Source organism: Lagopus leucura, unplaced genomic scaffold (genome assembly GCF_019238085.1).
Source record: "Lagopus leucura isolate 7727_CA_CO unplaced genomic scaffold, USGS_WTPT01 Super-Scaffold_760, whole genome shotgun sequence".
Taxonomy (NCBI): Eukaryota; Metazoa; Chordata; class Aves; order Galliformes; family Phasianidae; genus Lagopus; species Lagopus leucura.
In genome coordinates this window covers 5126413-5140356 of record NW_024962257.1, presented here as the reverse complement: position 1 = coordinate 5140356, position 13944 = coordinate 5126413, and the positions used below count along the sequence as shown (strand labels likewise).

At 42.7% G+C, this 13944-nt stretch overlaps 1 protein-coding gene across 3 annotated transcripts in view; it reads right to left on the bottom strand.

The window, feature by feature from the left end:
• Positions 1-13944, bottom strand: part of EPN2 (epsin 2) — a 40127-nt gene that overhangs the window by 6467 nt on the left and 19716 nt on the right. For 2 of the 3 annotated variants that reach the window (XM_042864229.1, XM_042864230.1), the window contains exons 3-7: positions 6764-6879; positions 5249-5341; positions 4824-4983; positions 2112-2285; positions 441-533 (exon numbers count right to left, since the gene is read on the bottom strand). In XM_042864229.1, the coding sequence (XP_042720163.1) occupies positions 441-533; positions 2112-2285; positions 4824-4983; positions 5249-5341; positions 6764-6879 (636 nt within the window). The remainder of the gene's footprint in view (positions 1-440; positions 534-2111; positions 2286-4823; positions 4984-5248; positions 5342-6763; positions 6880-13944) is intronic. The other variant, XM_042864231.1, reaches the window with a different exon arrangement.

The window sequence follows — 13944 nt, the reverse complement described above, 5'->3', positions numbered from 1 at the left end:
ACAAAAAAACAAAAAACCACCCTAAAGCATTCATAGAAGCGTATTTCCTCATTCTCCTACCATCATCACACATTGCATGTAACTAACATATCTGAGAAATTTAGTCAGCACAGTTCTGTGTGACCATACAAACCATACAAACCATGCTCCAAACACATCAGACGCCACGAATACAGAAGCCAAGCAAATTTCTGGGCTGACCCAGCAAAAGGCTGCAGAGTAAAGTTCTGTGGCTCACAAGGCCAGAAGCCAACTCCCCATGAGCTGACGCACAGCCCAAAGCGTTAACAAGCCCTTATAGATGCATTATCACCAGCTTTAATCTTGGCTTACATGAAAGGCAATGGGGTTTCACTTTTTTACATAAAATTTGAGAAGAAACACAGTTGTTGTTTGAGACTATACCCAAATTGTCTGCGTGCTAAGGATTTAATCCATACCTGGCTTTTTGGAAGTTCGAAGTGTGTCGAATTCAGAAAAATCATCTTTAACTGTACCATTCAAATTACTGAAGAGGTCAAAAGATGTACTTCCTGTTCAAAACAGCAAGAGAGCTCTGTTATTAGCAGATCTTTGATTGCATCACACATCTGATCCTACCGAAAGCAATTTCTAGCCACTCATATTACCAGGAAGCCACTCTGTCGGGTCCCAGGGCAGCGGCTCAGAGCAGCCAGAGAGCTCCTACTCTTATGAAGGATCAAGGAGAAGGGTAATGGCAGAGAATTCTCCTCACATTATCAGCTGAATGATTCACAGCAATGTGCTTTTAATCACAATGTAATGCACACTTTAGCATGCTGGGTTTTTATTGCACTTAGAGAGGCCCAGGCAGGCAATGATTGCTGTGGAAGAAGAGAGAGCAACAATTTCACAGCCCGAACTCTGGAATGTGTTGATCAAGAAAAATACACTTCTGAATATGCTTCTAAACACCAACGTAGTGTCACTGTAAGTTCAGACTTTACTTAAAAGGAGGAGGAATGCAATAGTAAAAGTTACCAGTACCACCTAGAGATGGTGAGGCTCTGTTAGCTGAAACACTGACACTCAGCAAACAGTTGTAACAAATGAAAACAAAACATCTTCAAAATGTAGACACACCCTTGTCTCAAAATGGGGAATGAAAGCCACACCTAAATGAGCAGCAATCACACTACTGAAAAGCTTTGCCCTTTGCTTTTTCTTTTTGCATTCAGCAGAATGTTCTTTTCATTTAGTTTTAACCTCCAACACATTTCAAGCAAACAGGGGTACAGACCTCAGCTCTGTAAACAGCACAAAAAAGACAACAACAAAAACAAAAACCAACAAGAGAACAAGCAAGATTCTACATAACAGAAACACTTAAAGAGAACGATCACCACAGTTAAACAATCCCATAACGATCCACTTATATTCCTTAGCCAAGGCAAAAGTATGTTAGACAACTTTGCACAATATCCGCTTTGTGACTCTTTGTTGGTTAAGCACTGGGATGAATGACTGGCAGAAAACGCATTTCGGATGTATTTAGCCATGGTGCCAATATGGAAATTCCAGGTACTGAGACTCATCAAGGCTGCATTAGTTACAGAGCATGAACAGACAATTCTATCAGCACCTTCTTGCTGCGCAACAGTTTAGGAGCAGATCTGACACCCTCAGTCTGAAGCAAACTTTAATTTGCACCTCTAAAAATCTCAGCGTGTGGAGCTGCTTAACCTGTCAATCTGTGTCAGCAGAGACATCCATCTGCACAGCCATTTATCACGGTGAAAGGTAAAATTATAGCAACATTCATTTCCAGAAATTAAATCCTTGTCTAATTAAAAATAAAACTCATTTAAAAATGCAACGGCAGCAACAGTCATAACAGCTCGGCATGCATCCACACATACTGATAGAAGAATGTAAGAGAGCACTAAGAAAGCAGCAGCACAAACTCAGAGCTTCAAGTTAATCATATCTGAAGTTCTTTTTGCTGCTAGCTATAGTAACTCCTGTGTATCTCAAAGAACAACACTGCAAGTTGTTCAGCACATTATTTAACTAAGCAATACAAGAAATAGTCATTCAGATTTCACTTTTTCACTCAAATAAAACACACATGGAATGAAACAATTGCTCACCAGAAGTAGAGAGGGGTTTGTTTGCAGGTGCTGGTCCCCAAGGATCCACCGAAGATTTTGCTGCAGTAGAAGATGGCTGAGCAGGAGCCCACGGGTCAACATTTTTGGACAGAGACTGAGTTGCAGATCCTGCTGGTGCTGCCCATGGGTCAACAGAAGCAGCTGGTTTGGCACCTGCAAAAAAAGCCAGCAGCAACACAAGTCAGTGCAGGTTCACTCTGGAAAGCTTTCCTAGGAGATCAAACTCTCATTTATGAGCCATAATTGCCTACTAATGCTAAACACAAAAAAGGTGAAGCAATTCAATATTAGGAACACCAATCAAGTCTCAGCATCTATATTACACATGCAGAAGAAATAAGCAAACTAAAGTCAGTGGGAGACAGATGAATAACACTAAGCTCCCGTTTGAAACTGAACTTTAAAAGACCTGCAGTTCCAACAAGAAAACGAACACGCCTGTGCTGCAGAACTTGCCATCTCAACAGAGAGTATGTGACTTGCAGCAATCCACAGCACAGGGGATACTTATGAACTCATACACAGAAGATTTCTAAACAGCCTCTGGGAAAGATACAAAATACGTAACCTTAAGAGTTGAACCAAGACCTGCCAGATGCAGACAGCACAGCTGTCAGATTCTTTTCCACAAAAGTGCTGCTTTACAAAAATATCACCTGGTTGTGCTTTCTTTTAGTAGATGAATATTCATTTCCTTTCTCAATGAAATTCGGACACAGTTTAATTAAATTAATTAAACATAGTTTAATTACTGCAAACAACTGTATGATCCAAGAGAAGAACAGAATTACCCGTGCAGTACACAGCTGATGCCTTTAACCACCTCGTGGATTTTTAACCACCTCGTGGATTTCAAATCACAACTAGCACTGCTTTATATATTAAAAGTACATACAAACCCCCACCCCTTTCTATCACAGTTCTGCACTGCACACGCAGTACAAAACCCAATTTGCAATATTGGTCTTTGTTTCATCAACAGGTGGCACGGCCTTGCTGCAGCTTCAGATCAGGAAATACTCCAAATAAATCTAACTATTCCCACTCCAGTACTTAGATTTCCTTTATCTGCCCTCAGCACTGAGTTACAAGCGATGCCACACAAGAAATGCTAATGGCAGAGCTTCCCATAAACGGAAGCTTTCAAAAAAGTCTCTTCCTTCATAAAGAGAGCTTACAAAATGAGAGCACTCAGGAAGACACCTTCCCTTAGCTTCCATTATCTCTGCTGAAATGCCAAAGCACAAGCAGGATTTGAGAAATACTGTTTAATGAGTCACTCTTTTATTAGTAGTCAAATTCATAAATCTCACATCTCCACGACTGCCCCTGGGAGCCAAGCAACCAGCAGGCTGGAACAAGGGGTTGTTATATGGCGTTAATAAAGTCGGGAGCCACTGAGAGGAAATGCTACAGCTGCAACTGATGCAAGGAAAATCTTGTCAGAGGGTGATACATTGACTACAGCACTGGAGGGAGGTGGGTTTTGTTTGTATTTTAATCGTGCAAAATTAAACCAAATTTCCATTACATTGGCGCCCAAAACTTTGACTTGTTCTAATTTTGCACTTGCAGTTTTTCCACCAATGGAGTCACAAACTGCACTTACACAATGAGCTGCAGTTATGTCCTAGCAGCCATGTGGGTGCTTTTAATGCCCCATGAGAAAAACAAATGCACTTCAGTATTAAACTTCAAAACTCGTCATGACTGAGGAGGGAAGCGCGCTGACTCCTCACACAACCAACTTTGAAGCATGTTATAGCAGAGCTCCTGGAAACACCAGTCTGAAGCAGAACTGACAGAACTAAGCTGTAAGTCTTCAGGAAGAACCATCCTCCTGCACAAGAACATGCAGAGTTGTTCCCTGTCCCCCACAATAGAAAACCAAAGCCAACCAAAAAATAGATTCAACTGTGATTCCACAGACAGTTTAACATCTGCTGTGAGGAACCATCAGCTTTCCAAAGCAAAGGAGTAAATCCTTGGGGAGACTGCAGAGGCAGCAAAACAAGTACATACACAGCAAACGTGCAGCACCTGGAATTATTGCCCTTTAACACAAGAAACAAGGATCTTTCCCTTCAGAAAGATCAAATTTAGTATCAAAAACTTGTGAGACACTGAGACTATTCAAGAGTCATTTCAATTTTTCTTTAGTCTAACAAGTAATTAAATTCCAACAGGTTAGTCCATTTCATTCTGATGGTATACACATCCCATTTCCCTAGGAGTGAGACTTGGCAATTCAGAGCTACAGCTTTCCTAGCCAGAGCATCCTGCTTAAGCACTATACTACACCAAATGCTGGCAGAAGTCTACACCCATGACACTGGACACAACTAGCAGCCAAAGCATGAGCATCTCCCCAGGGTGAGATGAGCTGTTTTGGCTGCACAAAGAGAAGACAAAAGCTTCACTCTTCTCCCTTTTCTTAGGATTCAAAATGAGCACACGAAACCTCAGCTGCTTAACAAAGATGGAAAGGATTGCAACTTGCATTTGTTTCTGCCTGAAAATGAGTTAAGAGGAATGTTAACTCTGGAGTCCAGGAAGCAACCAAAACGGACTAATCCATTTCTGTTACCAAGCATGACATTGTGCACTGCTATTGAGAAACCTGGAAAAGTTCAACATTAAAAGGCAAGCACTTTTAAGACAAACATTCTTTCTGGCAGAGTTCATTCTTACCAAACGATTGCCATGGGTCAGAGGCAGAAGCTGCAACTGTGGGTCCTCCCCAAGGATCCGTTTGGTTTGCAACAGCAGCAGGAGGTCCCCAGGGCTCTGTTTTCTGTGGGGCCGGTGCCGACGAGGGCAGGGCATCCATTAGGTCCAAAAGAGTAGTATGCTGAGGGCAGGAACAATCTGAGCTTTAATCAAGAGCATTACCGACCTGAAGTACAAACCCATGAGCGAAGAAGCAATTTTTTTTTTCTCCTTTTACACACCTGCATTGACCAGTACTTTGAAATTTAACCCGCGTGGAAGAAGTTTTAAGCTATACAACAAAGCAATCCCAAAAGCATTAAAATGCTCAGTATTAAGCTATTTTTGTGTTACTGTATTTCAGCTTTTGGCAGCGTAACCGGGAATTTCTTAGTTGAAGGCACTACCTCCTTCTTTTTGGGAATTTTAATTGTGTCTCTGCGACTCTCCTCCAGAGCCATCTGTAATCTCAGATCATCTCCGCGTCTGAGGCGCTCCTCCTGCAAAGGAAATCAACACTGTTGATATAGACCATGAGCCTAGACTGTGCTGCCTGCTCCCTCCGGCGCGTGGCCCCGCTGCCAGGACAGCACCGCCGGCCTCACACTGCCTGTGCTCATCTGAACCCAGCAGGAGAATCACATCCTGTGATTCTCAAAGCTCAGGAGCTCCCTGACCCCGCGCCGGCAGTGCTGCCACTGCAACGTCCGTTTTGCTGCTTGAAATCTACCCTTGTGTGGTTTTACTCCTAATGGGAGAGCTATAAATGAAATGTTTGCATTCAAATCAGCACTGAATTGTGTAGTGATTTAAAGTCTACTTCTGCTGGCTTTTGTCAGCAGCTCTCTGCAACCTACATATATCGACCGATATATCTACAAAGAAATCCAAGTGAGTTAATCTAGCCAATTCCACGTGTATTTTGTAGGTTTTTAACATCTGTCAACTACCAAATTGGTGGTAGATTCAACTATTGCAAATATTTTTGCTGTGTTTTCACTTGGTCTTTCAGAAGTTGACTTACTCCACAACTGCCAATTCTCTCACAGTTTTTTAAGCTATTTCAACTGAGGTATTCTGATGAGTACTTTCTTTAACTTCATTGCTTAGTAACAATGAAGTTTACAGGGTAATAACTTCCTTCTCAAAGCACAGAGATCCTGATGTGAAGATACAGCAGTATACTACACTTGTTCCAGGAAGCATTGAAAAGTATTATGGACACTCAGCATGGCAGATGTGAATTTCCACTCAGAGCTGAGATTCAACAGCTTCATTCTCTATTCACATGCAATAAACTTTACCCACAATTACAGCATTTACTCCAAATTCAGAATGAACCTCTTGAGACTTAACAAAATAATGTAGCAAGAATGATAGTTTAGGAGCTACTAGTTTAGGAGTTATTTTAGAATAAGTTATTTATATATCCTAGCTGTGTCTTAGATCACCCTTCTGTTCCAGACAGATCTTACCGAATTAACAGATCATTCAAAAATTCATTATAATCAGAATTCACTGGCATTTCATATGCTGGCCCCATTAAATGAAGGCTTTCAGGACTAGTCATGTTTTCAGTTCTTCCTAACTGAAAACACCTTCAGCAGTGTGATGATTAACATCTTCCCACACAACAAAGTCTTCTTGCAAAGCGACTGCCGTCTTCCACTAGTCTCAACAGCAGAAGGCCATAGCTACTTTAAAAAAAGGGATTTAAAAGAACGATAAGAAAACAAAAAGAATAAAAGAGCAACCCTTCCAAAAAGGCCTTTTTTTTTTTTTTTTTTTTTTTTTTTTTTTTTTTTTTTTTCTTTTTCTCCCCCTATTCCACCTGGAGCAAAGCCAAGCTGCCATTGCAAAGAGAGGCGTGTAGTTGTAACTATGAAAGCATGAACACGTGGGAAACCTACACGGGCACTGACCTGCTCCGCCACCTCCCGGCTCATGGCCAGCGCCAACTGCAGCTGCAGCTCCTCTTCCCCACTGGTCTGGGGCCGGGCCTGCTCCAGCTCAGAGGAAACTCGAGGGGACGTTGCTGCTGGAAGACAAAGCAAATTGTACATGCTAAATACTAAAAAGGCGGCAGAGGTCTGATGTCTTCACTCCATATTCACCCCATGTTCAAACACCATTCTCCAAGGTCTGACGGTGGCAACACCGCAGGCAGCACCGGGCCATGGGGGGGACAGGGCTGCTCCCAGCACTGAGCCCTCAGCGCTCGGCCGACGGCCAGAGAAATTGAGAAGGGAGAAATCCACAAGGCAGTTCAGTAGCTTTAAAAGGAAAATGCAGCTGGGAAACAAAGGCTTCTTGTGCCAGCGAGGCTGCAGGGTCACCACATCAGCAAGCTGACAGTGAGCAAGGCTGAGACCCCCAGCACCACAGGGCTTGGGGGAGAGTCATTAACTGGAGGTACAAAACAGATTCTTCAAGGACCATTTCTTGGTATTTCTTGCATCTTCTGATATCAGTAAGAATTTGCTGGGAGTCAGCCAATATCAGGGTAAAGCTGGATACCGCCCACTTCTCTGTAAAATAATACGGTCTTAAATGGGAGAGAGAAAGGACTATTCTTAACTGCTAAGAAACAGGCTCTGAGACCAACAGACCAGCCTTTCAGTCTCAAAATTTACAAAAATATTTTATCATTCTTTGCTTAAAAAAAAAGTGTCTCATATAGGTCAGGGGTACTGTTTATTTCTTCTTGTTGGCCAGTTTGCCCTTGAGTGCAGGCTAACAACTAGCTGGTAAGCCCTCCCCATCCCCCCAAAACCATCAGGCTTGGCATCTAAAACAGAATTTCTCAATACATAAACTGTCTTGTGCTGCTACTTTCATGACAGTAGCATGCAGAACTCCCATCCCACTGGGATAGCACTAACAGGTTTATCGCTACAAAGTAATTAAACAACTTGCACACTCTCACAGATAATTTTCTAGCACCCAGAGATATTTCATCTTATTTTATTTTAGCAAGGATGCATGCATTTGATGGCAGGAATGGTAATTACAATTTTCTGAAACACATGCTAATATTCAACAAATCAGAACTATATTTTGAAAGTAGGATGTCAAGATCATAGAAATCAGGTTCCTTCACAGTAGTTTGGCTGGGGAAATAGAAATGAAATTGCCAAATTGTAATCTTAAAATCACTTTTTCAGCCACTACTTCAATCCTTCCAGCAGTCCCCCTAAGCTTTAGACCACAACAACGCTAGATAAGAAGTGCCCACTCTTCTCTCACCCTATGGGCATCCAGGAAGCTGCATTTAACGTCTATCCCACCCCACTCTGCTCCTGAAGGGAAAAATTTATCACCAAAAATTCAATTCAGTTCTGGTCCTGCTGCTTCCACATGAACCAGACAAGCTCCCTGGTGAAGGTGTTACTAATACTTCAATCCCATCACTTTTCAAACTCTTTCTCATATAAAGTATCTAAATTTAGCCAGCTTTGCAAGCCCATTTTGCTCCAGCAGTCACAAACTGGCTCTCCTATATGTTATTTGGAATATTAAAGAGTAAGAAGGAATAAAAAGGACATCTGACAGCACGAAAAAGGATGGCCTTAAACAGTTTGCGAAGTCCAAGTATTCTCAAACACAAAAATAAAGAGAAAAAAAACAACAGAAGAGGATAAAACTCAACAGGAGGTAACCGAAGGCAGCACATGACAGAAGAACTGAGAACTTTCCACATTCGTTTGTTTCATTTAACCGAGAGAGGAAAAAAAGCAGTGGGTACCCTGTGAGGCTGATGCTAAATGGGACAGTGCTTTCAGAGGCCACTGCAAGAAGCAGCACTGGGCACAGAGCAGCTGCAGAGGAGTAGGCATCAGAACCACCTATCCCCAAGGAAGGTTCCCAACACTTTTTCAACAAGTGGCCATAAGCCCAACCTATAGGATAATTATGTAACCAACAAAATAGAGGAGATTACAGAAAGCACCAAGACAATGTTCAGAAACAGCTTCACATGAGAGGGAAAAAACAGAATATAAAAAATCTGATGCCTGAGAAGGGAAGAACGGAAATGTGGTGATATGCGAGAAGAAAAATACACTGGTGACAATCTTCTGCAAACTGGTGGCATCACTGTGAAGTGCTGGGGGTATACAGAACGGTGTTCAGTGCCAAGCCACCCGCTAACCACCAGCCACGAGCTTAACGCAGCTGTCATCAGCATTAGCACCACTGCAAAGCATTACCCAGAAGTAATCTAACATACCAAATGCAATTCCAGTCATACAAATCCTAGACTGATGGTTTCGTAACAGAATGCTGCAAAGATGCTTCCCCTCTGAGCACAGGGAATGTTTTACATGTTTATCTTTGCAAAAAGATTGAGCAGATTACAGTTGCTAAATACATCATGTTTGCCAATACTATGGAGTGCAAAAAGCCATTTAAGATCAAGGGGCAAGAAGCAATGTTATAAAATAACCAGAAATAAACTTCAGCCACAAATGGAATTGGGTCACCTCCAAGAAGCAGTTTTGCAGCAGGAACTACAGAAAGGAAGATTCCTAACTGATTTCAAAGCTGAGTGGGATACACGCACAAAAGGGAAGCAGCACTGGGAAGCAGATGGCAGCTGCAGCAGGTCAGGAAGGTCCCTCTGGCTTCTGTAACCACGGTGCTGGGGGAGAAGGTGGCTTCCTGGGCACTGTGCACAGGAGCTTTTCATCTCTGCTGACATAATTACATTCCACAACAAGTTAGCAGCTGATGGGAGAACGACTTTACAAGCATATGAAATGGATTCCTTAAGTCAACAAACTCTTCCTTTAGCCTCACATTAAAAAACAAACAAACAAACAAACATCATTAGAACATTGTCATTTTACATTTAAAGGCCAGCAGTCCTTGTAAAGCTATCTACATTAAATAGCAGACAGCATGGGATTTTTTGAAAAAAGGATTAAAGGACACTGAGCACACTGCTCTTGGCAGTCATATGGCACTCTTCACCCAGCAGCATCACTTCCCAAGTTGCTCAGCCCCACAACTGCCTTTCGGTGCCCACCACGTCCTGCTTTCACATTTTCCCTGCAAGGAGCTGGGATAAAGCCTATTGCCTTAGTGACAGTATCACTGCCACACAAAGACTCCCTTACCCCCCAGCACATGACAGTTAATTCAGATGTTTATGTCAGATGGGACTCGATAGATTGATTCTGACCTGCTAAGTCCCACTTTGGGGCTGCTGTGAGAATTTGGAGGTCCGAGCTCCTCTCAGCTGCTCAGCAACAGCTACAAGGGGAACACAGCATGGGGAAGTAATTTCCAACCTCAGTTAATCACTAAAGTAGGATTCTGCTGCACCATCTGTCTCCTGCACAGGCTGTGGCATCTTTTGTACGTATTTACTAGAAAAGTACTTCATCTTGGCTACATTAAAAGCCCTCTGGAGATGCCCAAAGGTTCAGTTAAGTAATGAGTTAAAACATATGTACAGTACACAGCTAGAAAGCAGAGCCACTGCCTGCATTAGTGATAAAACCCATCCCAGTATAAAAATGACACTGAGTATCTTTATCCAGAAGCTTGGTTGTTGTTTTCTCATTGCCACTCTGCACCACATGAAGAAGCCCCATAGTGCCTGGAAAAAGAGAGCTTCACCTCTCAAATTATGAAATGCCACGTGCAAACTGCTTGTTCTGGGTGGAACTGTGCCAACCAGATAGATTCCCCATGGAAAACTGATACAGGATGGGAATTAACAGCAAATCCTTAAGGTTTATTACATAGACAAATTTTTCTCTCAGATGATCACTACACTCAACAGAGTAACTATATTTATCTGGATGAGTGTAAGTACAGAAGCCTGGTTACACCAATGCCACCTCCCACCTTTACTCAGAGCACCAAGCAAACACAACAGTCAGAGGATTAAATCAAGTTGTCAAGTGATGCCCGACCGAACACACAGAGGAGCATACCAGTCTTACTGCAACACCTCAAACTACGGATGCTACCCCTACAGTTCATCCAGACTCATTGCTGGATGCTATGCCAGATGTTCCATGATTCAATGGAGATGTATTCCAACCTGCAAGGCTGCAGAGCGGATTGTAAGGAAACTGCAAACAGAGCATTCTCTGAATGAAATGACTGTTGTCATTTCCCACCTGAATGAGTTACTTCTGAATTATTTTTTGCTCCAGAGAAAAAGGGAGACAAGAGCTGCAACAGCTGAGTGAACGCAAACTTGCTGATGCTTCACAAACCTGCTTTTGAAGAATGAGTCAACCCAATGTGAATAATTGCTGGAAATATTAAAACACATCATCTCAGGTAGGAAGATTGCTCCCAATATCTTTATACACAAGGTTAACAGCCTTGGCATTTCACGAGGTCCATAAAAGCCTTTTTCAGTCCATCTTCCATCACTCCTGTATCCATCAGGCCAGCTGTGTAATGAATCTGAACTCCCAGCCAAGCAGCCTACCTCCGGGCAGAACGCTCCTGTGGAATCAGGTCATGCTGGGCACGCCGTGCTGCTCTGACTGTGCCACGGCTGTGTGAGATCAGGACACCAGAATGTGCACCAGCTGTGCTCAGCAGCACTTCTAGCTGCAGCCCAAACCAAGGCAGTAGATGGGCTGAGGAAAGGATGCATACAGTCTGAACTAACACAGCTCCTGGGCCAGGCCTGGCAGACAGAACCTCTCAAGAAAGCAGGGCTTCTAGAAACTTGGCTTTAAAACACGAAACAACACAGGGGAGGACTGGTGTTCTATGGAGATCCTTTGAAATGAAGAATGTGGGCTCTGCTTCTGTCATGCTGGTGGCTCCAGTGACATCCCTGCAGTGAGCCTCTGCTCAAAGAGCACCCAAGAAAGAGAGGTACTCAATGAAGGCCTTGACTGAGAGCAGGAGTTCTAACAAAGGTCTGTGAGAGCCTCATGTTTGGACTTAAAGCTCTATATAAAGAACCAGAATCCTATTTAAGTGATTGTTGGCAGCCACAGATGGAACAAGGCTAGAAACGATCCTAAGTTCTCAAAGCTGGGTGACAAATGTCTAGCAGAATGACAACAGACAGACACAAAGCCAGATCAGCGGTGGGGCACTGCTGATCCCAAACATCTCAAATATTACCCTTATATTCCTCCCACTCCCAGCCTGGTTAGTTTCAGCACCACACAACCATATTCAGAAACAAAACGTCTGCTACCAGATTTCATGCAAATCTATATAATTTACTTACTTTCTAAAAAACCTGAATAACTTTCACATATTTTGTAATGGGACATTTCATTGTTTCTGACCTGAACGTCAGTAGCCCCTAAAGCTAGCATCTGGCCTCAACGCATCACATACTGCTGGCAACACAGAGGTCAGGACGACGGCGCTTTTGAGCTTGTAGCTGCGAGGCACCTCTCATGGCTTCTATTTACACAGCACAAGACTGTGATTATAAAAATATTAGCAGGTTTTTTTGCTGATGACTACATCAATAGTAATCATCATAGGCCATAATGTATTCCCAGAATTAGACAAGCTTTACAGCACAGAGATACTCAGGGCCAACAAAGACATTAAGGCAAAGCTGTGAGGGGAAAGGATTTTAATGAAGTCTACCATGCTCCTCCACTGCATTTCTCACTTTTTCTAGCTGACTGCTGGAAGTCAGATGACTGCATCTGCAAGGAGAAGGGGAAAATGTCCCTATCCACCAGCGTGCCTTGCTGCAGCAGTAAGGGACAATGGTAAATCACTCCAGAGATATTTCTCTATCTTTAATTCCCTCATCCTACACAGGCCATCAGTGCTGTTTCTATTTTTCCAGAAAGGATAATTTGGAAAAATCCTACCAGAACAAAACAAAACTCTCGAGCTCAACATCAAATACGAAAATCAAGTCATGTATGCACAGTGGACACAAGCCTACACACATGCTTGAGGAGCTGGAGAACAACAGCAGTTTGGGTACTGCAATACAAAGTCAATGCTGTGCAGCTGAGCTTCTCCAACATGCTGAAGAAATCGAATGAAAAATGGTGCACTGAGCTCTCCAATGTTACCCACTGAGTAACTGACAGGAGAGGAAACATCCCTCCTGCTGAAGCTTGAGAGATTATCCACGGGAACTTACTTGATCTCCTTGTGCTCTGTCTTGCAAAGGCTATGAAGCACTTTCAGACTGCCCAGATTGCTTCTGGAAGAAAGTTCTGAAAACTGGGAAATGTTTCAAGGCATTGTGCTTGACTGCAAACAAAGAGAAGGCTAAAATCTCTCAAAATCTGCAATCCCCATCCATTGTGCCCAGCCAGGAATGAAAGTAAGATCTGCTGCCACCAAAATAACTTGATGAAATATTTCTCTTACCCACACTGACAGAAGGGCTGTTACAGACTTTTCCCAAACTTTATTTGCATTGAAATACTAATCAAGTATGCTATATCTTTAGCAAGAATTAGTGTACATTTTCTAAGAAGCAAATCTCATGCTACTGGAAAAGATATTACAATTAAATCTAGATGCCTCTATACAGGACAGTCTGTAACAGAGGAAGAATCTACAGGGGGAAAAAAAAAAGCAGCTTGGGAAATCTCAGGCTTGTCTGAGGTATGTGGCTAACAAGGGAAGAGGGAAAAATGGTTAAGAAATCATTACCTCAACAGGAATCTTTCAAATAGAGACGCACAGCAAACCAACATGGAGGCAAATGAGAACATCCAGTAACCTCATGCTCGGTACTGAAAGAACGACCAAAGTTGACATCTAGTCCCCCATCAAAATTCCTCAAATGTCCAAGGAATAACAACTCAAACACCCTGCATTGCTCAATCCTTGCTGTGAGAAATAGCTGGGAGCCTCTGGCAGCACTCAGCATGACAAACACTGGTTGCGTGCCCCAATTAAAGTATAGCTGGTGAAGAAATAGCAGTGGGACAAACCAGAGGTGTGCTCAGTGTGCCTCGGTGGCTGTTAGTTCAGTCCTTCAGCAGACGTTAAAAACAACAATATTCCAAGCTATCTCCTTCATTAGGGATAATTTTTTAAGGTCATTAAATGAGATCTGAGGTCCATATTAAAGAAAAAAGTATTCTGGCAGGGACAGAAATGTGTCTCCTTTAAAAAAAACACACTGAAT